At 39.2% G+C, this 27,270-nt stretch overlaps 1 protein-coding gene across 1 annotated transcript in view; it reads right to left on the bottom strand.

The window, feature by feature from the left end:
• The window catches only part of CCDC60 (coiled-coil domain containing 60), a 163,725-nt gene that overhangs the window by 49,066 nt on the left and 87,389 nt on the right, over window positions 1-27,270 (bottom strand). The window contains exons 4-7 of the mRNA XM_075178543.1: window positions 19,782-19,976; window positions 19,046-19,159; window positions 8,425-8,529; window positions 5,994-6,084 (exon numbers count right to left, since the gene is read on the bottom strand). Of these exons, the coding sequence (XP_075034644.1) occupies window positions 5,994-6,084; window positions 8,425-8,529; window positions 19,046-19,159; window positions 19,782-19,976 (505 nt within the window). The remainder of the gene's footprint in view (window positions 1-5,993; window positions 6,085-8,424; window positions 8,530-19,045; window positions 19,160-19,781; window positions 19,977-27,270) is intronic.

Raw genomic sequence — 27,270 nt, 5'->3', positions numbered from 1 at the left:
CGCCGCGCTACTGGAGAATGACATCTACTCTTGGCTTTGGGCAGAGTGGTCGACGGTGGGACAAGACACCCTAATCGGAGGCTGTCTGAGACTCTGTTATTTTTGCTGTCTCCAACAGCCCCTGAATATAGATCCATGGACCCAAATTGTGTGGTGAGCTAGCTGACTCCCAGGTAGTGCTATCAGATTGCAGCCCGCTTCCTCACATGCTTCTACACTTCTCTCCAGTTTTGATACCTTGGGGAACAATTCTGTCGAATGCCTGTTCTCTTTTTCTAATGATTACTCGGTTATTGTTGTGTATGTTGTGAGTCTGTTGGTTGGAGGTCCGATTTGTTCTGAGTGTGTAATGTCCGTCTCTGATGTCGGACTGCTCTCCGTTCTGCTCAACCTACATGTTGGTGTACTCCTGTTCCTCTGCACTTTTTCTTTTTGTCTCTGTTTCTGTCCATTTACATGGTCTTTACAAAGTGCTGGATGCTGGATTATGTACACTCTCATGTCATAGTTAATATATTTTTCCAATCTCTCTTATATGCGTTTTGATTTATTTAATGTTCTTATTTGTAGTTTACTTACCTGTCATTTGATGTCCTAGACAGCCTTGCACTTTTTCTCTAGTGCACCCCTCTCTTTGGAGATTCCTATTAAGCTAATAGTCCCTTAAAACAGAATGCCGTAGGTATTCTGTTTAGCTCTAATATTCATTTACTCTCCAAATTAAATATGAAGATAAAAAGGGGAGGTTTCTAATATCGACAGGTCATTTAGAAGAGACAACGGTTACGTAGGTCTCCCTATATGCTACCAACTCCAGACAGATCCCCTTTTTTAAAGCTGTCATCAGGGAAGTACAAAAACTCAGACTCGGAAGCTTAATCTTACTGAGTGATTTTAACCTAGTCTTGGACCCCCACTTGGACAAAACTTATCCCTGGGTTCAAAATTATACCCTGACACAACGGGCCCCTCCCTCTTCCTTTTTAAACTGCTAGTGTAATACAGTCTTTATGATACTTGGCAAGTCTTTGCCCCAAGGGATTTTACCTCCCATTTGCAAGTCCATAATACTTATTCAAGGATAGATTTGATACTAACTGACAAATGGTCCTTGCAACAATCTAAATCTCTCTCCATCCTCCCAATCGCTTGGTCAGATCATGCCCCACTTCTATGGATTTGGTCCCCTACCCCATTGACATTTCCCCCACCCCTTCCCCCACCCCCGACCATGGTGCCTCTCCACTTACATTCTGACCTCGCTTGAGGGCAAAACCGTCCTTCAGGAAGCCAGAGGAAACTTCAATTTTCTATATTTTAGTGTTTCTTTAAAGAAGTCATGTGGGGTATAGCGATACAGATGGGCTCTAGGCTCAATAAAGCGAATACTTTCCTTCAATAGCTTCAATCCACACTTGCCACTCTAGAGGCTCGAAATAAATCTTGCCACTCACCCGATTTTTGAAGACAATATATATACCGGACCCAGTAAACCTTAATTCTCCTCAATGATCAATTTCTAATTTATGACTCTTGTTTATTGATATTAGTGATAGTGCTCACAAACACTGAGGGAAAGGTGCACCCACACATTTAAATCAATTGACCAGAAAACGTGTGAGAAACAGAAAATGTGTACAATGAGGCACTCAAAGGTCTGAACTTAATAAAACATGCTTACAAGCTTTAATGATATGCATTATAATTATTCTCAGTAATTTCCAAGATTAAAAATTATCTTTACAAAAATAACATCTAAATTTATTAGCGAAATAATAAAAACAAGACTATGGTGATTGTGAAAATGAAAACCTTGATGACTGTTAAAAATAGCAGTTCCACACTGCTATTGCATGCCACTGCTGTATTGTTGTGAGCTTCTATTATATTCCAAAAAACACTTTCCTACAGATTGAGACCCTTGCTGTATCCTTTTCTGCCCATATACATTAAGTAGCTCTGGCAGTTTAATTAGTTTTAATTGTCCTAGCAAGCACTTCAGTAAAAAATGTGAAGTATAGACAGGTGAATATATTAATATAGGTAATCAAGAAAGATAAGCCTATTATACATTTTACCCGTCAAAAAGGCTGCCTTTAAAAGACACTATATTTGAGCGAAAAGTAATCAACCACTGTAATAATATCTCGAGTCTTGTTAATCACTTTCACCCTGCTTCTATATGTTATATCGAATCCCCCTTTAATATAGTGGTCCAACATTTATTGATGCAAATAGGCTTAGTTATTTATTGCTTAACCCTACCTAACTATTGCAGCTTCTAGGATTTATATAAAGTATTATATTGAGCAGCGAGTGTTGCAAGTGGTCTCAACGTGCGTTTCGCTAATAGCTTCTGGACATCTACCGTGGCCCAACCGCCAGAGTCTTCAGTAATGGCTTCCGATCTGTTAAATTTAGCATTTCAAATTTCACCAAACAGGGTTTCCCCTTATGTATATATTGGCCACCAAACCCCTGGTGGAACAGCTCTGTCGCTCTACAGATTGTAGGGGTTTGAATCTCCTGAGGACTAACTACAGTCTTTGCCTTTTCGACGATTACGTCCACTTTTTTGTATCCAGACTGGAGACACGCTAGCTCCACTACATCTTTTATTGGATCGATATGGCCGGGTTTCTTATTATAAACTAAATACTTCCAAAACCGAAGCCCTCCCCATTAATATTACACCAGATTCCTGCCTTAAATTACGCTTTAATATGCTTGGAAAGACAGCTCGATTTCCTACCTGAGTACCCATATGCCCTCAATTATAACTAATGTGTTCAAAGTCAATTATGCCTTGTACATTGCCTAACTCACTAGGCTTTCTACCTCTTGGGTGGGATATGAGGTCTACTAGCTGGGTAGAGTAGTTGCTCCCTAAACATATGTATCCTTTTGTAAAAATTCCCTAGCTTCTCCCAAAGAGGTTTATGACAGTGCTACATTCGCTTATGCTTCGGGATGTCTGGAGAGACAATCCTTCACAGCTGTCCTGTACTCATACAGCTCTGCCTGGGGCAGCTGGGAATAGGTCATCTGAACCTTATCAGGTACCAGAAAGCATGTATCCTCTCGCATATCAAAGACTGGCCACTCCCAACCCACCAAAAGCGATGTGTCTACATAGAACGAGCCCTATATCCCTCCTCCTTTATCGCAGATTTGATGTGACTTCCTAGCCTGATGAGACCACATTCTCCTACCTCCTCATCCTCTACTCTGGATGCTCTTAGGTCTAGGATAGGATGGTTGGGTGACCCAAAGATTTTATCCCCCTGACTAGGATTCTACCCCTCTTTAGTTTTTCTAGGCCTAACCTCAATTTGTCCAATTGGATTGATGGTGGGCTAACCTCTCTTGCAGCATTGTTTAATGCTGGGGATCTCCACTCCTTTACACAACTGCAGGACAGCCATTGAATTCCCTCTAAGGACTTCTATAAGTACCTGCGTATGCGGTTTTGGATCGCTGATCTTCTCCATCACAAGCGTCCTTTTGGCTTACCCCCACCTCTTGGTAAATTGACTAGGGACGATACTATTGGGGGAATCATGTTTTGGTACCAGCAGTTGCTTTGTCTCTCCACCATACACAATGTAAATGGGAGTTAGACCTCTACATAACTCTATTCCCAGTCAACGGGACTCCATATAATGTAACCTTAAAATGTTCAAATGTGCCAATCATGTAGAAATGCTTTTGACACTTCTGTATAGGACTTACCTTAACCCAGCTTGCTTTCAAATGATGTGACCTACTCATTCAAAGATTCGGTGGCGCAACTGTGGTGTTGTAGATGACATCTTCCATGTGTTCTGGACAAGCCCCGTTATCCAGACGCTTGGTTAGTGGTCTTTAACCTAGCGAGGAAAGAAACTATGGTCTCCTTAGCCCCATCTCCAGTTATTGCCCTTTAAGTTTGTTGATTTTAATACTTAGCTTTATCTTGACATTTTCTAAGTCCATCTACCAGAGGCTACCTCATTGTCCATTTATTCTGTCATCATCCAATGTGATAAATGCTTCCTGTCTGGACCTATAAATAGCTACTTCCTATTCTGCTTAATACTTGAGTATAGTGCCTTCCCCTTGCTCTTGTGCAACATATACAGCAGACTTTTGGGGGTGAGTGGTTGACACTGTATGGAAAACTACTGCATAAAGTCTGTTTATTTGAAAAGTACTTTCTGGTTGGATCATAGACAAGTTACCACAAGTCAATATGCCCACTGAATTTTAAGCTTTTGTCCACCGTTGTATTAGACTTTGTCTTTTATGGGAGTAGAAATGAGAGAAATGGAGTTCACCATAGACTCATACAAGCTACCTGTACCCAGGGAAGGGCTGGCACAATTTAGCCCGAGGGAACGACTCGGCTTAGCAGCCTATTAGGTACATTTTAAAAAATGCAGGTGACACAGACCCTGGCCCCCCCAGCCTCCAGCCCAGCCAGCTCCTGCCCAACATATCCAATCTACTCCAGAATCCAGGGATGAAGCCAACTATTGAGTTAACAGAACCTATTTAGGTGGATAACATTCACAGAGGCTTGCCAAAAAGAAAGATCAATGACAGGAAAATGTACATCTGGATATTTTATATCATTGTATTAAAAGACTTCATAAAATGTATGATTCCATTCAAAGTATTGGCTCAAGTCAGCCTGGTAGATTTTTGACTTGAACTCCTGGAATCTATGTCTTCCATGTGGCTGTACTAAAACCAAATCAAATGCTCTCCCAGTTTGGACTTTGCTCCCCCTGGATTATACCAACTTGATAAAAAAAAATTAGAATTTATTGTATAAACATTGCTGGATTCAAGAATATTCTGGAACTAGCTCCAGTATATTATTCGGTGGTAGAGTTATGGCCCTGAGTGAAAACTGATGGTATTGAACATACCTTTCCAAGCACCATCAAGAAAATGTAGTTTAGAAGAGGGAATGCAGTTAACATATTTTATAATATGTCATCACTTACTAATTCCAACCACCAGAGGTCACCATCTTGCCCATTAATTCTGCCCTTAACCAGGATGTGCTAACTGGGCCACAAAATAACCATTTGTGCTCAATGCTTCAGTACTGTGGTTTTCCTGGATGTGTGTTCCATTGTGACTTTTACTTGATCTATAATCATGTGTACCAAAGTCTGCTTACGTCTCTCAATGTGCATTCCTATGTTCCAGACCTGTCTTATGTCTGACGTCTCGTAGTTCCAGTTTGTCTCTGGTTCCTCCTTGGCTAGCAGACTTCTACCGTCTATTCAGTGTTTGTAACAGTGTGCCAGTAGAGGTCACCCTTCGCTACAACTTATCAAAAAATGTGTTCCTGGCAATTCTAACTTAACAATAATTTGGTATGTGTATTACATTGCTTTATACGCCTGACTATAGATGTGATATGACTTTCATGTGTCCATGATTTGCACACTGTAATAGTCCACATTTTATACCCTGTCTCAGATCTCTACCTCCAGGCTGTCTGCCTCAAAAACAAGAAATAAGCATGTATACATTGCATTAGTATGTTACTTTCCTTAACATCATTGGACATACAATCTATGAAACAGATTATATTATTACATGTGGGCATATGAGTCATCTAGGAGTCTGCAAACCTATCTGCATTAGTACATAGACTACAAGGTGCAAAACTTTTCGGTCAGGAACCCAAATAGCATCCCAGATTCTTTTTTAGGGATACCCTGATATGCAAAATATTGTATTGATGCCTTTTGGTACCCAGAACACAGATATTTGGCATCCCAGCTAAAACAAAATCATTTTACTGAGTTCTACAGCTTTACAATTATTGCAGACAAGTTATATAGCACGTGTTAATGAAGCCAACACTATCCATATATTTCCCACACTAAAATAAAATTAACTAGCTGAAGTATTTAGCACTCCATTTGAGATCAAATTTATTTACACCTGTAAAACACAGCAAAATATTTCTAGCATACATAAGAGTCATTTACCTTTCCTGGCGTGATAAAGCGATCCCACTTCACTTCCACGTCCTTCTCCCTATTGATTCTCTTTAATGAAGTTTTACAGCCACCAGGATCCCTGGTTTAAAAAAAGGCAGAGTGGTTAAAAATATATGCTCGCCATGATGGCTAATACCCTTTTTGCTGGCTAAATTAGTTTTAAATATGGAAGTAACTGGTGTATTTTATATTGTAGGGATGGAAACAATAGGGGACATTTATGAAAACTATTCTAAAGGTAACTGTAGAAAAGGAGGTGTTTGATATAGCAAACAATCAATTTTTTGCCATTTTTACTGCACACTGTAAAGTTTGGAAATTGTAAGCTTGTAAGCATTGTTCTCTTTCCTCTCTGTCTGTATGTATTACCCAGTATTGTTTTATTAATGTTTGTTCCCAATTGTAAAGCGCTACGGAATTTTCTGGCGCTATATAAATAAATGTTGATGATGATGATTACACTAATCCGATTATTTATTATTAGTATCACATCTTTTCATCCCATTTACATGTGGAACACTTTTCATCAATCCCCCACAATAAGTTCTGAGGGTGTTGCAGAACTACAACTCCCATCATGCTCAATCAACCAATAACTATGTATATATCTCATTAGGCAACACTTGTCTCGGGAACGTCTGTGCCAATGTTATGCTGGAATCTATGCTCATTTTTCCTCGCACTCCATAGAGGTGTGAGAAAAAGTTCCTACCGTAATAGTCGGCAATGTGTGCAGCGCAATGTCCATACTCCACACTGCCAGCAATTGAATCTCCCCCTTGGAGTACCAAAGGTTGACCCTTCCAGTGCAACAGTATCATATTACATTACCACTGTTTTAATAGTATTCTTCTTGGGGCACAACATTTTTATTTAGGCATAACTCAATGAATATGTAATAATACAATTGCTTAGATGTAGATGTAATTTCATACAATAAGAATATTTATAACCCATAAATCACAGGTAGTTACAACATTAAACATCTAGAGATATTGGGGCTAATGCAGAAGTGAACTTGGACTTAATTTACAGCCAAAAAACACACATATAGGTTATATAAGCCCATATGGTTAGTCGGACTCATCTCAAGATGCATTCATCGCTGCATACATATACACGGAACCAGGTTGTAAGCGCAATAAAACTTTGTAAACACTTTTTTTAAAAGGGAAAATGCATTTGGGCTTTATATGATACAGCAGATATAACTTTCTCACATACAAATAAATGTAAACATATTTTTTAGATTAAACAAACAAAATCCTATAGTATATACACGATCATTGAAGAAAGCAGCCAGTAGCTTCAGAGGTGAAACTGCAGTCAGCCAATCAGAAGCGGTTTGCTAGTGCTAGCGAGTGTCATCAGCACCAGCTTTTAATGCAGATGTAAAAGGTGTACCTGCGTCTGCATTCAAGTTGCATCGGCTCACAGTTTCGTAAACATGCCTTTACTGTACTCAGGCCAAGGTTAGAACGTCCCTTCGCTCCCTATCCACACCCACCAGGAGCAGGTGTGTGTAAGTGTCAGACTCATACAAGTCTATAAGCATATGCGTGTACCACTTTCTGGACATAAACAGCAATTTCATGAACGATACACTATGCAAACTGGTGTACCTCCCTCCTAAAAAGCCCCCACCTGGGCATACAAAGTACATCAGTGCATTAACATTTATAGTGATATTAAATAAAGGCAGCTCTGATGGCCTTTACTTTCACAGAGGGGGGTGGGCCTGACATAATAGTAGGCAGGGATGTGTGATGACATATTCACTTCTCTGGCCTCTGTGCCTATAAAATCACATGTCCTGCTCATTAAACCTGCAGAGTGTTTTAATGAAAATAGCAAAGCATTTTATTATGTCAAGTTGTGTACAGTTTATGAAACCATAAATCTATACAATAAAGAAATGCTGCACAACGTAATGATACAGTTAGTTAATGACCTCCTATGTGTTTACTATGTGTGGTTCTACTATATATGGGGATTAGTGATTATTTCAGTCTATTTTAATACTCTGTGCTTTAGCCATTATTATAGCTGGATTTCTCTATTTAAAGACTTGCTTATCTTTAAACCATCTATACACAACATTTTCAAAAACATAAAATACATAATATACCACCTAGTGTAAATAATAAGGGGCATCAAATAAGATCCCAGTGTCCCAGGATGAAAATTCTGCTCAAAACTCCAAGATGGCATATAATTTGCTTTTTACGTTTTCTAACATCACTACTCATTGTTTATACATATCTAATAATCAGGATTTTACACATCTGTAATGTTACTTATGCATTATAAGAAAATAACACTTTTTTTGTGTTTCCTATAATGTATATAAAAGTTTGTGGCATTTCTAACATAAAGTATTTTGCATACTATGATTATTTACATATCCTAATATTTGTACCTTATGTTCCAACAGGTGGATACTGGTCGCAGAAAGCCAGATGGTTCTGAGGTTAGAGAGTCTAAGAGCCAATGGATTGCACAGAGCTGACGGAACACAGATTCCCTGATGGGTAAAAAGTGAAATATTACCATTATATTAATTGAATTTACATTTATGGAACATTCTCATTTAAACTCCTATAATCAATTTTCCAAAGATAACAAGCTATTGTTTGCGTTATCAACAAGCAACATTTTACACAATTGTAGTACAGTCCTGTATAATAACTTCCACATACCATTTTTCTGTAGATAATGTTAATTTTATGCAGTTTGATGACTTAGGCTGAGTACACACTACAGATTTTTCAGCCAATTTTTTCAGCCAATTATTGTGACCAAAACACCCGATAAGCAACCGTTTGGCCCGATATCGCATTAGGCAGCATGGTGGCTTAGTGGTTAGCACTTCTGCCTCACAGCACTGGGCTCATGAGTTCGATTCCCGACCATGGCCTTATCTGTGTGGAGTTTGTTTGTTCTCCCCGTGTTTGCGTGGATTTCCTCCGGGTGCTCTGGTTTCCTCCCACACTCCAAAAACATACTTGTAAATTAATTGGCTGCTATTAAATTGCTCTTAGTCTCTCTTGGTCTGTGTGTGTGTATGTTAGGGGATTTAGATTGTAAGCTCCAATGGGGCAGTGACTGATGTGAATGAGTTCTCTCTGCAGCGCTGCAGAATTAGTGGCGCTATATAAATATATAGATGATAATGATGATGATTAGTGTGTATACTTGCACAATGAATGACAGTCATTCCAAAATACTGATCATTGTTTCATTTGAGTGCTCATTCTGTTTAAAAATCTCGTTCCAACCACATTCTGATCCTGCAGTGTGTATGCACTGACATGATGGTCTGCCCAGAGAGAGAGTAGAAACCTGTCTTGGTGTCTGTGTTGTTAAATGTAGAGAGCAGGGGAGGGCTGGCAAATTTTAGACTTGACTCAGCAGCCCATTAGGAACATTTTAAAGAAAAACAAATGCAGGTGGCCCAGTGACCAAGCTCATGGTAGCCCACTATGGGGCCCACCCCGGGGGAGCAGATGCCCCCCTGTCCCCCAGCCAGACTGCCCCTGGTAGAGAGTCCTGTCGGTGGATTAATTTGTCTGCTCGATCTGAGACTGAATATTTTGTTTCAGAGTCACAGAAGCTAACGAAATTTATAATGACATTATGGAAAAGTCAAAAGTTTATTTCATGTGTTATAATCAGTTTGATAGGAATGACCAACTACACCGCTCTTGGACCAAAAAAAAAAGCACAGATCAGAACGCAATTCGTATATTTTCACATTCAGAACAAAACTCTGGATATACACTTCTGAAAGCTTCTTGCTTTAGCAAACCCTGGGACCTATTCAATTTAAATTTATAACTTTACTATCAATGTGACATACTTTTTCCCTTAATAAAATATATATTAATGTGGACAATAGCTAGTTATAAGTTACCATTCTTATATTTATGAGAAATCTCATTTTTATCATGATGAAATAAGAAAAGACAAAGTAGAGACCCTTTATTCAGTGTTTGTCCTGCATGTAAATACTAATGGACAGTTAAGAGCTAAAAGTCTTAGTAATCTTAGGGTAGGAATGATTATCTCTACAAGAAAAATTGCTTTATTTTAATTTTATGACATGCTGTACAGCAGTCTGACAAATATTGGTTCTTATTCTGTTGTGTATAAAGCTATTATGTGAAGCAATTGAAAGGATAATATGTTCTGCTTCAGCAATGAGATAAACCCTCTCCCAAATTTCATGCTGTTTTTGAGAAATGCCGGCATCATTGACACAACAGGAGCAACACTATTTTAATGAAGTTCAAATGCACGTCTCTGTATCAAGTTCTTTAAAAAAAAACCCAATAGGAGCAGTGATTGCACCTCAACATCATGTAAATGAGCTGGGATGTGAATATTTGGACAAAAATCTTATGTGCCTCTGAAATATATAAGAAGTATTACTGCTTGGGGTAAGATAGGGTTGTGTGCCGTTGTGGATGGAATTGTCATGGAGACTGTTCTCTGACAACACCTCCAAACTATCAAAGAATGACCTACTGACCTTCCATCATCTCTCAATAGTAGGTAAGTTATGTGGGGGCTTGTAGACTAATCTTCTGAAAGGCCAGGGCAATGGCAGTGTTCATTCTGTACGGTTATTGTGGGACAATTAGCCTGGGCACTCTCTAGTTTTGTGACATAAAGAACTTTTGCTGGAGGCTGCGATACAACATAGTCAATATAGATGATGTTCAGACTAAGAGCCTGATTCATTAAGGATCTTAACTTAAGAAACTTCTTATTTAAGTATCCTGGACAAAACCATGTTACAATGCAAGGGGTGCAAATTAGTATTCTGTTTTACACATAAGTTAAATACTGACTGTTTTTTCATGTATCACACAAATACTTGATAGCTTATTTGTACACTGAAATTTAAAGTTGATATTTGCGTGCTACATGAAAAAGCAGCCAGTATTTAACTTATGTGCAAAACAGAATACTAATTTGCACCCCTTGCATTGTAACATGGTTTTGTCCAAGAGACTTAAATAAGAAGTTTCTTAAGTTAAGATCCTTAATGAATCAGGCCCTATGCCCTGTGTGTTGAATAGAAAAAACTTTTTGATGTCTCAGAGACATTTGTAGATTTTCCTGGCTTAAAAAATCTATGGGGTCTATGTACTAAGGCAAATATGGAGAAATGAGTGGTGCCTTCCTCCATATGTGCCCCCTCTTGTTTGCTTTGCATGGCAATAAGCCAAGGGAATGCCTGAAGGAGGAGCTGTGGCAGAGCTGTAGCGTGCATGCTTGGTAATCAGATGAATTGTTACCATTCGTGTGTGCACCTCTTCCTCCACTATCCTCTACCTCTGCAGTGGCTCTGTTCTTGGAGCAGAGCTGTGTTGCATGTAAAACAGAATTTCTATATATAGTGCTGCTCTGCTCCAAAAATGGAACACTAAGTCTATGCTAATACAATGGGACTTCTATGTATCAGGACTGCCAGTCAACATTATTAGATCCTCTGTAAATTTACAATAAAGGTCATTTAAAAGTTATATGAGTCATTAAACTCTCCCTTAGTTTGAAAAGAAGAATAAAAAGAGAATGCTATCATTGTTATATAATTGTCTGGTGCTTGCTGTAGTAACATGGTTGTAGAATTAGGAGAATATTGTCTATTTAAGGAAGGATGTGGGACTGGCATGGTGAGGTACTGGTGGAGAAACTACCTGTAGCATATACCGTAACTACTTTATGTGTGTTCTACTGAACAGCGGATAACTTCTTAGCACCAACATCAGAAGCATCTACCTTATTGAGGAAAGGTAGTTCCAGTTTAGGATGGCCAATCACAGGAGCAGAGATGAACACTCTTTTCAAGGCAGAAAAGCTTCAAGGCTTGAGGGTACTAAACCACTCTGACGGTCCCCTTTTGGGTCAGGGCAGTGATGGGGGTGACCAAGACAGAGAATGAACGAATAAACTTTCTATAATAGTTGTCAAAGCTTAGTATCCATAGAGAATCCTTCTGTAGAGGTAATGGCCCTGATTCATCAAGAAAAGTAGTAGAGTGAGCCTTCATGTGTGCTAACAATGTGCCTTGACCCATCTGTTTAGGTGGATCGCTAAACACTGGTTGTGACAAGTGTATATACGTCCAATAACAGTGCATAGGACATAAAGAAACCTATCAGTAAAAACAAACAAATGTCACATGTCTATAGCCTTATAAAGGGAGCATAAAGACCTTCTGGCACTCATTCCCTCTGGATTGTTCTAGGGGACAATGTTTGTGATGTTTCTATTTGTGATTGTGACTTTTGACATGAAGAGGGAGTTATCAGTGGCTTGGCTGCTTTCTATTCTAATTTTCACATTTTTTCTCTGAATGTTTGATACATAGCAACCTTACCCAATGCCTTACATGCAACATTGGGACCCAAGTAGGGCCGGTGTAAAGTTTATCCATTCAGCAGCTATGTTAGGTAATCTACATATGCATAGTCTGTATTGGGTTTGGTTTGGTTTAAGAGACAGAGTAAATCATGAGGGGAGGGGGGGGGGGATTACTGTGAATGTACTTTGCTATCACATGTATCTCTAATCCCTTCACGTATTGCCTCTGTCTCAGGTGTCTGTAAGTATTCAGGTAGGTTTACGGAGCAAACACTTAACTGAAATAAATGTGGATATTGCTTTCAGTGAAATATTTTCTCAGGGTATCCTAAAAACTCCAGAGGAGGCATTGTTTTGTGAAATACTCTGCATCCTAAAACATGACAGAGAATTAAAGGTTTTCTTGAGTCTGTATATGAGAGCTATCTAGTATGCTAAGAAGTTTTATTACAGACCCTCCAGGACAACAAGTGTGAACATCATATCACTATAATATTCTTTAATAGTAATTTTCCAAGTGTCATTGGCATTCCTTAACAAGGAAGTAAATATCTTTTATTTTCAATGACAAATGCTGTACACAGAAAATAAGCACTGTTGTGTAACTAACAGGCTACTTATCTTTTATCTAATAAAAGTTCTTAGATAATTCAACCTAGTAGAAATGTGATGAAATGGTTCACCAATAACAATCAGCTATAAAAGGATTAGAAACTAAGTGACATGATAGAAGTATGATGAATCATTGTTCATTAGGTCTGAAAATCTAATTTAAAATCTCATCAGAGATAGAATACTTCTGTATGAAACACAAAGTGGTAAATATGACAGATCCATTCCTAATTACATGGATATGTCTGAATCTCCCAAGAATACCTAATAAGGGTAGTTAATATTGTCTGTGAACTTATAATGTGCATAATGTAAGATATAGGGCCTGATTCATTAAGGAACATAAATGCCGATACCTGCCGTATTTTGCTTTAGATTGCTCTGTGCATGCCCAGAAACTGACTATATGCCAGAGAACGCAAATGTATGCACCTTCAAGCGCAAAGGACACTTACGACAGTCTTTCCTTTCATGGGCACAAAGGGGAAGGGAATGCACATAGTCAATGTACAGTAAGGGCGTACCAAGCTCCAGTGCACACAGCAGGATCCGTTGTAAGCTTTGGGCATCTCTAACGTATGTGTTTTTTTGTCTTATCACTTGCACCAGCTACAGCTCAGGTGTGCCGAGTTATAGTGATGACAGTTGCGTATGTATGCTAGAACGTGTGTTTGTAATCAGAGGCTGCTGCAAAAATGCATTTTATGTACAGTAGACATTAATAACATCCTGAGAAATGTATTTCATGGGGAAAAGAAAATTACAAAAAATGTATATATATATAACAGTTGACAATAATTAAATTTTTTTTCCTGTGCGTTTTGCAGGGACTTTTTAGTCCATAAATGTAATGTGCATAGGATGTGAGCTGTGTCTCAATATGGCAAGTGCTGCGTATACAGAGTGTAACTAGACCCCAATATGGCCATGGAATATTGACCTGCATATGCCCAAATTATGTGTGTTTTTTTTTAGAAAATCGCACAATAGGTTCGTTCTGCGGGTCTTAAAGAATCAGACCCATAGTGTATAGAGATGTGTGCACTATTATTTTAAAATGATTAGTAGGGATTTCAGTTGTATTAAATCAGGGATTCCTCAAAAATCCATTATTGCTTTAAATATATACGACAGGTTTTGGCCCTAAAGGCCTGGGTTTAGAGCTCCATTAAGTGGAGGGCACTCTTAAAATATGTATCTGTTGCACCACCAACTTGCGGCACCAACAGCTGGCTCTTGAGAAAAATTCTTGTATAAGATCCTTTGGGTAGGATGACAAAAAAAAACAACCAAAAACGAAATTGGCACCACTTATGCTTCAGGCCTTCAACTCAATATCCGCACAATCTCACTTTTCACATCATTCCCCAGTACTGCCTAAAGAGGGGAAAGACCCAGCGCTATGTCCTAGCTATAGACCCATAACACTGCTTAATGTGGACATAGAATTATATGCCAAACTTATAACCATTAGACTGAAATCACTCCTGCCTAGGATAATCCACTCAGATCAGGTAGGTTTTGTTCCAGGCTGCAAGGCTTGTGATAATATTACAAAAATAATTAAATTCGCAACATCCACTAATATCCCAGCTGTCTTGCTCCCCATGGAAGACGTGGAAAAAGTGTTCAATAGAGTAGACTGTGATTTCATGATGGGCATACTCAGTCATTTGGGCTTAGGACCATTGAGCTTGGAACAAATTTGAACGTTATATTCACAACCAACGGCAAGGGTTAAGGTTAATGGAGACATGTCAGAACCCGTTAATATTACAAACAGAACCACACAAGGCTGTCCTTTGTCCCCAATGATCTTTATCTTATGTATGGAGGAATTGGCATGGTCCATTAGAATGAACCCAGATATTTCTGGATTGAAGTTGGGAGACAAAGAATTCAAACTTGCTCTCTTCGCAGATGATCTCCTTGCTATCCTTGCAAACTCTGTAATTTCAATACCAAATCTAATGTCAGAATTCCGCACAGTTGGAGAACTCTCCAACTTTAAAGTTAATTATTCGAAATCCGTGGCCCTTAATATTACAACGCATTCAGATGTAATTGAAGGTTTGAAACTGACTTACCCTTTTGTTTGGCATCCCAACCAACTTAATCAATGAAACCATTCGTAGCAATCTGAGAGACTGGCTCCCGAAGGACTTTATCTTGATAGGTAAAGTTAATATAGTGAAAATTGATTTACTTCCCAGAGGCCTCTATCTACTACACACACTCCTGATACACATCCCCACTTCATGGTTCAATGAACTACATAAGGACATATGACACTTTGTTGTTGGAAAGGTAGACAAGCCCCTTTTAAACATGACAATCTATACAAGCGCAAACATGCTGGTGGTTTAAAACTGCCGCATTTCTCTACTTATTACAATGCTGTCATGTTAAATAGAGTCCTCGGTTGGACGAGAGGGGGATCAGACAATCAATGGGTTTGGATCGATATAAATAATGAACGAGGATTAATCTTACTCCCTGGCAATCATCACTTACCACCACCAAACATCCGACAATTTCTCGTACCCTAACTAAATGGTCTGGACTACAAACTATACCACATATCTCAACAAAATACTCGCCCTTGACTCCACTCTGCGATAATCCAGGTATCACCCCCGGTTTCTCAAAACAGGCTTCCCAACACTGGATATGGACAGGGGTTACTCATAACTGAGAACTGGTGGATGAATCGGGTGCCATACCTTTTGCTGACCTACAGTCAAAATGGGATCTAGCTAACACAGATATGTGGAGACATCTACAACTAAGACGCTTCGTAGGCTCCCCGGGGGTCCGTGAGATGGCAGGGAGGACACTGACACAATTTGAGTCCTTATGCACTACTCCTCAGCACCCTAGGCCAATCATATCCACCATATATAGAATACTGAGCATTCCTTTAACAAATTGGGAAGGTGAGCTGGGATCTATTATACTTGAACAAGATTGGAGTGACATATTCCAGTGCACCAGAGCCAGCTCAATCAGTGTGTGAGTGGTTGAAACACAATATAAAGTGCTGTCTCGGTGGTACAGGTGTCCCAGCATATTAGCTAAAATGTTCCTGGGAATACCAAATCTCTGTTGGAGATGTTAAATGGCATTGGGTACTCCACAACATATTTGGTGGGAATGCTTATCTCTCAGACCCTTCTGGGACACAGTGTTACTTATCTCCAAAACAATAGTGGGAACAGAACTACCAAATTGTACAAAATACTGTCTACTTAATGATACCAAATTGCGCATTTCCCAATGCAAAAAATCTACTGTGAAATACCTCAGCAATGCAGCAAAGGCTGTGATACCAGTCCACTGCAGAACCCCAACAGTCCCTTCTATCAAAGAATGGTTTGAACGTTTAGACTTCAATATGTCTATGTATGATATGATTCACTCCTCAGGTGATAAATATAGAGTATACTACCTGCTATGATTATTATTATCATTTATTTGTTAGGCGCCACAAGGTATCCGCAGCGCCGCACATAGTACTAACAGTAGACTATACAGGGTGAAACCATACAGAACAATGAACAAAAAGTACCAATACTTCAGAAACTCCGGCTAGTCATATGCAGTAAAGACGGAGCGGAAGAACAGGTATGGAGACAGGAGGGGAGTGGGCCCTGCTCATACGAGCTTACATCCTAAGGGAGGGTAAACAGACCAGGCACAAGAGGAGCCAGTTGAGGCAAGAGGAGAGAAGGGAGGACGAGCAAAGGGAGGAGATGGGGGTTAAGTAGATGGTTGGTAGGCCTTGAGGAACAGGTGAGTTTTGAGTGCACGTTTGAAGGAGCACAGAGTAGGAGAGAGACTGATGGAACGAGGGAGGTCGTTCCAGAGAAGAGGGGCTGCACGGGAAAAGTCTTGAGTGGATGAAATTCAAAGGAACCACATTGTACACCCAATGGAATAAATGAAGTACAAATCCCACCCTCACTGGTTTACCACCCCCCTCCTCCCTTTTTCTCCTCTTTTTCTATCCCCTATCCAACAAAGCAGTTAAGCAACGACACATCTCTTGGTGTGTTCATTTATATTTTATACAGCTCTGTTTGCAAAACCTGTTAATTGATGGTGTTTGAATGAATGAATTGCCTTACTTGTGTAGTAAACTATTAAATTATGTTGTTTAACAAATGGTTAACAATGACGTTCAATTGTGTTAATATTATTTACATATGTAAATGCTGATCTATTTTCAATAAAAACAGATTATGTAAAAAAACTAAAGAAAAACATTGGTAGCAGACCAAAATATTGTGAAAAACTTATTCATCTCTCTTACACATTCCTTACTGTAGGTTTATTTAGACGTTGCTACGATTTTGAGAGATCGAAATATTGTGAAATCCCTAATTACATAGTTGTAAAATCAGATGAAACTGTCTGATACACCTATTTTGCAAGCTGACACACATGCTAGAAGATTTACCCGTGCATTTTACTAAACAATATTTATTCTGTACAGCGTTGTAGACTTTTTTTTCTTATTCCCATGGAAAAAAATTGCCTGTGCCAAAAGTTATTGCTTTCTAAAGCAACTTTTACCAGTTTCTATGATCATTTTACAGCTCGGCCGCATAGACTCGGCCAAGGGCAGCAGAGGTTCAAGGGCAGCTCATTTTGTATATTAATAATAATTTCTGACTTACATATTATAAACAATTACCCATGGGCTGAAAGTAAAGAAAAATGTATAGAATTTTAGTTATTACACAGTGGACGTTGGTGCCACAGATTCAGTGATGCTGTGTTGATAGGGTGGAGGATGGATTAGCAGAGAACAGGTGGCCTAACAGGGCTGATAGATAGGTGCCACCATATAAAACTATGGATCTCAATTACAAAGCGCAAACCACAAATTACATAGGTTTTTCACCAGTGAGCTGGTCAGGCCACACCTATGTCCTAATCTTTGGAGACGCTTCCACATACAAGAAGTGCGTCTAGATTTGCAGGGAGCTAGGAAAATCTAAAGCGCACTGTGCAAAAGTGAAATAGTCACGTCAAATTCTAACCATCTATTATCTTAGAACTATACTTTTTCATTAACTAAAACCTTTTCCGGTTTTCCTCATAAAACAATGCCCAGTTTGGCCTCATTTTAATCAATAATGAAAGTGAGGAGGCATCACAACTGTTTATTACATTTAACACTTATCTGTTTGAAGCAATTGTTTTACATTGTGTAAAATGTGCTTTACCGCTGAAGTGCATAGACAAGGTACAATGTGTGTCCCGTTAAATTTCCTTTGTTTAGAAAAATCCCAATCCGCACAATAGAATCTCGTTTTTGCACTACTCCACAAAACTAGGTGCTCTTATTCTACTTGGCAAGGACCACCCTTGCACTACCCAACATATTCCACTGGACACTGCAAACAAATGTTGCCATCTTGTTCCACAAACTCATGCATTTTATAGTTAGAACACACACATCAATGCCTTAGTTTATTTACACTAACATTAAACATCCTCGTTTTGTTATTAGAAACATTAGTTTACATAAAAGGCCATAGATACACATAGAGCAGCCTTTACTACAGCATTTGACTTGCATTACTTAGCTTGGACCACCAGCTAGTTCTATATCACACCATTTGGTTGTTTCCTGTGATGTGTGAACTAAGTGGCTACATAATGCAATAATAGCGTATGCAGGTGGCATACACTACAGTGCACTTTCTTTGGTGTGTTATAGTCTATCCCCCATTAACTTCAGGTTTCAGGTCAAATGCCATATAACAGTTAATGGATTACCAGTTTATGCTGGATATAATAAATCACACAGTATCTCTAAAATGTATTTCCTGGGGGTTAATTGGTTTAGGGTAACTTTTCCGTTACATAACCTGAACATTGGTATAAATTATAATAAGAAAACTGAGCACACATTGGATTGCCTGAAGTTAAGTTTAACTTTTGACAGCTAGTGGCTGATTAGGCAGACTCGTGGCCATTATCTATTTTGGGCATCATATATTATTTAGAACAAAAATATAAAATTGATGGAGAGGGAGGGAACCTACGGGTCAGCATCAAGGACTTGTTCGGAAAACAGACTGTTGTGTTTAGGGGTGAATGGACGGATCATTGCTCTTTTCCCTTTTTTCAGCTGTTCTGCAACCTCTGTGACAAAGAACCTGGAGGGAGAAATACATTAATCCATGTTAGTATAATACATATAATTTATAAATAGAGTACTCAGAGCTGTGCAATGTAGAACAAACTGTGCAGCCATGTATAATAGCACAGTTGTAAGCCCACTCCATGCCACAAGGTTTAGGAATGTTATTTTATTGTAAATGTTTATTGAATATGCAAGGCATGCCCTCTAAACCAATTTAACAAATATCCTGAAAGAAGAGTCTGTAACATGAAAATATCAGCAAAGAAAAAAAAGACACAGTGTATTCATAAGATAATCCTCTCCCTCCAGCACCAGCACAGCTAACTTCCCAACAGCTTGCTCCCCATCTGTTTACATAGCCCAGTGCATGAAGGTGATAATAGCTGCTCAACACAACCTGCTACATTAGCAGCATTAGTAACAAGTGAACTGGGATAGGTGCAGGGATCCAGCTGCACCTCACAATCTGCTCATAAATAAAAGACTCTGGAGACTTAATATATGAATGCTTTTTTCCCTCTAGTATTTCATGGATCATTGGTTCAATTGCAACGCACTTTTCTACTTCTGAGCCAACATGGCTGACATTGCCTAACTTTACATCTATGAAATAATAACATGGGTAAAGAGTTCACCTTGTCTGATTAGCTGGTTTACTAATTTCTTCATCGTCCCCAGAGCTATCCTCACTAGAGTCCCGAAAGGGCTGTGGTTCAGCTCTGCGCTTCTCCTGCAACAGTGTTTCTTGTGCTCTTACTTTTTTTGCCTCCTCTTCCTGATGCAGTATATGGAAGTAACCCCGGCCTTGTTTCACACTGCTGATCAGTTTTCTGGCAATCAAAACACAAGGGACAATCAGATGTAAAAAAAGACTTTTCTTTCATACTGCACACTCTGTAATAACTCCATAATGTAAACAGTTCATGCAACATGTTCACCATTTAATATTGTTACATTTTTACTTCAAAGTGATACATTGTTTACATGGGCAGGCTCAGATTTGTGGAAAGGCCGCATAGATGTGGGCATTGGATGGCCCTCTGCTCAGCTTGCACATTGCTGCTTTAGCTTATATAGTAATATAATCTATTATTTATATAGTACAGACATTTGCCTATGGGTTAAACTAGGGTTGAATTATTTATTGTATACAAATAGACCCTTAAGGATCAGAATAAAGCAACTAGCTTTGCAAAAGGATCAATACATTAAGTGTGCTTAGACTTCTACCAGAGTGCACGGGTTTACAGAGCTAGATGGTGGAGTGCGATGAGCAGACGTTGCACCATGGGAGGGGATGAGGAGAGTGTGTTCCTTGCCAAGGACAGAGTAGGCATGTAGTTTTGAAAAAAAAGTTAGATTACTGAAATTAGATGAAGGTGTGGAGAAATTCTCTTCAGTTACATGTAATAAAGAACATCCTTATGTTGCCTCACTCTCATGAATAATTGAAGTTATTTATTATGTTAAAGCAAGCAGTGTTTTGACAGAAAAATAAAATGTTTTATCTAATGAAGGGGTTGTTTTAAAGTTATAGGAGCAAGGGTTGAACCATGCATTGTCAGGCCTAATAGCAAAACTTGGGTAGGGGCCCAGCGATGTTAGTGTAGCCTCCCTGGTCCTACGCTCTGCTTTTTCCAGGTGAGTGCTGTGGATGCTTGGAGGTTTGTGAGGTCCTCTCTCAGAGGTGGTGGTGGTGGTATTGCTCTAAGCCTATTAGCAGCAATACCCTCTGCACCCACGGCAGTTCCGCTACTCGATAGGAGGTTATATTTTGATGTGATACTTTTGCACAGTATGCCTCTCTGCAGACCTAGAAACACAGCTAGATTCTGGAGGCATCCCTGAAGAGCAACAAGAAGACACAGACTTTTATATATGCTGGATGGACCATTTAAGCTTGGTGGTGCCAAACCAAGCTGTATTGCAGTACACATCCAGGTCAATTGATAAACAAGGATGACACAACAATATTAGTGTCAGCATGGCAGGACCCTTCCCTTGACTTTTTTTGCGCAATGATCTAATATAAATAACAATTCATTTCAGTATAGCATTTACCTGGATTGGCAGGGCTTTCTTTTCTTTTTTTTTTTTTTTGTACATTGTGCAAATGGTTTGGAGAGGTGCAGAAAAGTAGTTTGGTGGCAAAGATGCATTGGGACGCCCTTCCTACAAATAGTATACTTTGGAAAGCACAAGGCATACACCATAACCCATATTATAGTGGCTTAAATACAAAAAAATCAATATAATGGAGTGGCCAAGTCAAAGTCCAGACCTCAGTCCCATTTAGAATCGGTGGAATGATTTGAAAATTACAATCCATAATACGGTCCCCACCCAACCTGATGGAACTTAAGCTATAGTGAAAAGAAGAATAAGTAAAAATTGCAGTGTCCAGATGTGCAAAGAAGGTAGAGACTTCCCCAAATAGACTCACAGCTGCAAAGGTGGTACTACAAAGTATTAAAATAGGAGGGGAGGCATGTAAATACTTATGGAATTAGTTATGGCCTATTTGTTACTTGTAATGATGAAAACGATTTAGAGATGCTTCTTATTTTAATTAGGGAATATTTTGTGCTGATCAGTGGTAAGAACTTTAGCATAAGTCAATAGGCTTATGTCTATTGTAAATACATTGGTTTTCTTGTTCAGAATACTTACTATAAAAAGTATTTACCCACCTTTGATATTTTTCATATTTTCTTGACATCATAGGAGTAATATTACCAATGTATTTACAATCAAAAATGAAAACATGACACTTAAAATAAAGGCAGCCATAGTGTCCCATTGATTTCATGAGTTCCATAAAAGCTAAATAAGGGTCAAATGAGCAGTCAGATGATTTTAGGGAATGACTATATATATGTATGATGCATTAAAATTTGTAATTTTACATAAAAAAATACTGGTATTGACTGACGTGATAAAAGTGGGCAGAGGGTTTCTTGAGTAAATAAAAACAGAACGTAGTATGATGCACACCCATGCAAATATTATCTACATCTTCTAAAAGAAGCCATCCATGCCTGAGCAATACTCAGTCTAACATCTACATATATATTTATGAAACAATGGTGTTATCCCAATCGTGGTCTATTACTTTTCTAGTGCTGTTTAGAAGATGATATGGAATATGGTTGCTCTAGGCAACACCATCTTTCTTTGTACCAATTTTCATAAATGTTCTCCACATTTTGAATAAGAGATCTGTACAAGCGCAAAGCAGCACTAAAAAATAAGTTAGAATTTGGTCAATCTGTATGCATTTATTTTATTTATTTGTTAATAGACACCTTCAAGTAGATACATTGCAAAAGTATATTTTTATATTTTGCGTATGGCTCTGAAATTTTGCATGTACCACTGACAGAACTTAGTCTTAAGTGACCCAGTCCAACCCTAATCACACCACACAGCTGAATGAACTGACTATCGTTATTCCAGCTCTATTCATTTCACAAAATGCGAATTTACAATTACAGTGCAGAATGGCACTCTCCGGACTGAAGATGCAAAAGCGCAAGTCAAAGATTGTATCCCCGGAACTTTAACTCAGCTAAACGGCCTGTTCCACTGAAACACTCATTTCGCACAAGACGTCACAGTGGTTTGCTCATCTGTAGTCATATGTAACCCAAATCAACTCTAAGAAGTGTTAACCCTTCTCTTCTAGCTGGATTAACTCGCAACTCTAAATTACTTTATATGTTTAGCAATAATACAAAATATGCAAGTAGACACATCACAACTGATTATATTATTTGACAGTAACTACAACATATTTGTTTTGGTTTTATTCTTATTTTTAGCATATGTAAATATTCCACTTATAAATTAAAACAAGGCTCTAGCTGAACATGGAAACATTTCTATTGAACATATAGTATATTAACGCACCAGCTGCTTAACCCTTAAGCTTATTTGCATGTATTTATCCTCTCGTCATCCTATTTTTACTGACACAATATAAACAATTCAGTCAATCTGCTACACGTTCACCAATTTCATTTTTTTAATGCTCTATCTTACGGCTATTTGTCACCCTAAAGTAATATCTCATCATTCTTTTCTCCTTTCACCAGGTTGCTTATCTTCCATGGTATTATCTCAAAATTCAAATTACTTTCATTGCCTTGGGGTAAACTTTATTTTGTTTGCATTTCTGTATATCTCTTATGTTTGTGGATAAAAAGTGACATGGTAAATATTTGCATACAAATGACTACTGAAACAGTCTTGTCTATTGAGCACAATTTTGTGCCTGGAACTGATGAAAACATCTAGGGCCTGATTCATTAAGGAAAGGATAGCAAGAAAAATTAGTAACTTTGCACCTTGGCAAAACCATGTTGCATTGGAGGGGGGTGTAAATTTAAAATGTGATGGCAGATTTATAGTTGGGGTAGAGCATGTCCTAGATCAACTTTAAATTTCAGTGTCCAAACAAGCTATCAAGTATTTGTGTGCTACATTAAAAACAGACAGTATTTAAAATATGTGTGATATATGAAAAAAAACTAATTTGCACCCCTTGCATTGTAACAAGGTTTTGTCCAGGAGAAAACTTTTTTTGGCCTGACTTTCCTTAATGAATCAGGCCCATTGTGTGTGTTCTTTAAAAATGAACATAATTTGGGCATACGCACGTCTGTATTCAACTACAAGCAGATCTAAAGAAACTCATTATGTTGAATACAGGTCTAGGTATGCTCTGCATACATGGCACTTGCGTATTGAGACAAACACAATACATTGTAGGATATGTACAATACCTAGGTGGAATGTAAATTCCAATCAGAAATAAATTTCTCAGGATATTATTAATGTCTACTGTATATAAAATGCATTTTTACTTGATTGCAAATACATATTCTAACATACGTACGCGACTGTCATCAGTATCACTTGCCACCTATACCTGACATGTTACTGGTGCAAGTGATACGGCAGAAAAACACGTACCTTAGAGATTGTCACACATTACACCAGCTAACCTGCATTTTGGCGACTGTTCTTACCTCTTTCCCTTGGTTCTCCCTGCATCCGCTTGCTGCTCTGAGCTGAGCATGCGCACACCTGGGGGTAAATGTATCAAAGTGCGAGTTTGAAACTCCAGCGATTTTCTCGGGAGAGTTGAAACTCGCCGATGTATGAAGCTGAGTTTTCATACAAAATCGCCAGAGTTCTGCTTCTGTCAAAATCGCTACTTGCAAAATCGCCAGAGATCAAACTCGCCACTGTTTGCCACTGCAGGTATACAAGTCTCCAATGTATGAAGCTGGAGAGTTTGCTTCTAAACACGCCAGATACAACACGCTGCTTGGTAGCAGCGTGTTGTATCAACACATCACTGTTACACTGCCCTGACAGTGTTAAAAAGTCAAAGAATAGATAAAAAAGTTTTTTTTAAAAAAAAACGTGGGGTCCCCCTGCTATTTATGCTTAACCCTAGTGCTGCCTGACTAGTGCTGGTCCCGTGAAAATCGGGGAAAAATTTTGCGTGGGGTTCCCCCGATTTTCACTTTACCAGCACTAGGCAAACAAGCCAGGGTTGGCGGCACTATAGCAGGGGGATGCGCGGCAGGGGTCCCCCTGCCATAATGACTAACCAACCCTAGGCTGTTCAGCGCTGGGCTGGATTCCCTAGGGAGTGGGGTCCGCCGAAAAAGACAAGCGGGCCCCCCCCCCTAGAAAGAACCAGCCCAGTGCTGATAGCACTAGGGCTCTTCCTACTACCCCTGGGCTGTGGGTAGTAGGGTAATACGGCGAGAAAGTGTTAAAAAAAACAAACTGACACCAATTTTTTGTGGAACTACAAGTCCCAGCCAGCCAGGTTGCCCTAAAAACTGTGGCCATGCTGTTGGCTGTATAACTACAAGCACCAGCATACCCACGGCAGCCAGGGCATGTTGGCACTTGGAGAACCACAAGTGCCAACATGCCCTGACATCCCTCGCTTGCTGGGACCTGTAGTTCCACAAAAAAAAAAGTTTACAAAACAATAACTCCCTCATAAAAACCACAAACATTTATTAAAAATAAAAACCCCACAATAAATACACAAACCACCCTCTTTTTAACCACATCTATTTAATAAAAATAAAAAAAAAACAAATACTCACCAATGATGTTTTCTTTCTTCATCCAAACTTCCAGGCTTGCCCCAGTCCCTTAATATTTATACCTCCAATCTTGTCGGCTTGCCCCAGTCCCAGCCATTTTGTACTTCCAAAAACGATTGAAGAAAAGCAGGAGCACTTCGCCCAGAAGGGGCCCATATTTGTAAGATCCCAACTCTGTGTACTTGATTGCAGAAAAATAGAAAAAAACCTTCACCGCTGCAAACACCTCCTACCGGTAGGAGGTCCGAATCGCAATGCCCTTACGTTGGTTGCGAAAGTTAAAACTACAGTATAATGTGATTTTCCCACGCTAGTGCCCAATGGAAAAGATGGACCTGGTATTAATGCAAGAACCTCGTGCCTCATCATCGATCCCGTCCTCAAGCTATTCACTTTCCAGGGATCTCAGTGCATCAGATCTCTGCAGTTCACCACCTCTCAGTTGGTATCCTGTGTTACCTGTACCACCATCAAGACCTGGGGTATTATTGATAGAACCTTGTGACTCATCATCGGCCCCATTCTCAAGCTATTCGCTTTCCAGGGACCTCAGTGCATCAGATCTCTGCAGTTCACCACTTCTCAGTTGGTATCCTGTGTTACCAGTACCATGATCAAGACCTGCAGTATTGTTCCAGAAACCTTGTGCCTCATAATCAGTCCTGTTCTAAGCTATTTGCTTTCTAAAGATCTCAATGCTTCGGCTCACTGCTGTTTACCTGAACCTCTGCATGGTTCCATCTCACACTGCTCTAATCCCCCTAAGAGGACCGCGACCTGCTGCCAGAGAGCAGCTAAGTCCATATTCTGTGCGGGGATCCCTGTTGAATACCTCTCTGCCGTTAGACTTAGCACCTCTCTGGGGGTAAGTCTATGTAGAGCTGGGTTTCAAGGCCTATTCCAAACTCAGGCTCCGTGACAGAGATGCCCAAACCTTGAATCGGATGCTGCTGCTGCATGTGCTTGACCTTAGCACGCCCTTACTTTACATTGGCTACATGCTTATACCCCGTCCCTCTCCCTTCCACCAATGAAATCGTAGGCTGCCGTAAGTGTCCTTTGCACTTGAAGATTAATTGTATACACTTGCATTCTCTGTTATATAGTTAATTTCTTGGCATGCGCAGAGCAATTTTATGCAAAATACGGCACGTATCAGCATTTACATTCCTTAATGAATCAGGCCCCTAGTGTATAAAAATATAAGCCATTGTGGGAAAGTGTCCCATATGTATCAACTCTAAGGGGCACATTCAATTCCCCCGCATGGTTCTTTAGAACAACGCGGGTGCGCATTATTACTGTTACAAAGGTAACTTTCATACTGATTTTTGTTTGCGGCTCATAGAGCCGCGTGTAAAGATCAGTGGAGATTTTCTGAGAAATTTTGCCCCCGTGTTGTCCTAAAGAACGACGCGGGGATGTCCTATTCATTTCCATGGAACATTTTGTTTTAACCTTAATAATCCTGTTTTGGTTTCACCAATAAAATATTATCATTGCATTCTAACAAAAAAAATGAGATGTAGAAAGGTGAGCAATGGTATATAAAGTATGCTGCATTTCACCATCACGCTTCTGGGATAAACTAGTTAAAAGAGTTTAATCACCGTTCTGGCAGAAAGCCCGATTACTGTGTGTCATGGCGAAGGTGGCACAAGATTTTTTCTTCTGAGAAATACAGTAATCATGCTTTATGCTGGGAAGGTAGAGAAACTCCTTCTGTTGATTAAAAAGTGCAGTTTACGTTATTCTATTCACTGTACTTAAAGTCACTTCTCATTTTGCCTATTTAAGAACCATTAGAACCATTTTTCCAATAAGTATTATTATCTTCTATTTATAAGCCGCCACAAAAGGTCCGCAGCGCCATACATGGAATTTACAGTAGTATACAATACACAGACAGCAATGATCCATAATTATGCAAGCGGCCGAATGAATATATATTATTGCTTCCCAGAGAGATGGAATAAAAGTCTGAACCATT

The sequence above is a fragment of the Mixophyes fleayi genome, chromosome 1 (genome assembly GCF_038048845.1).
Source record: "Mixophyes fleayi isolate aMixFle1 chromosome 1, aMixFle1.hap1, whole genome shotgun sequence".
In the NCBI taxonomy this organism is placed as follows: Eukaryota; Metazoa; Chordata; class Amphibia; order Anura; family Limnodynastidae; genus Mixophyes; species Mixophyes fleayi.
This window is presented reverse-complemented; position numbering and strand designations above follow the sequence as displayed.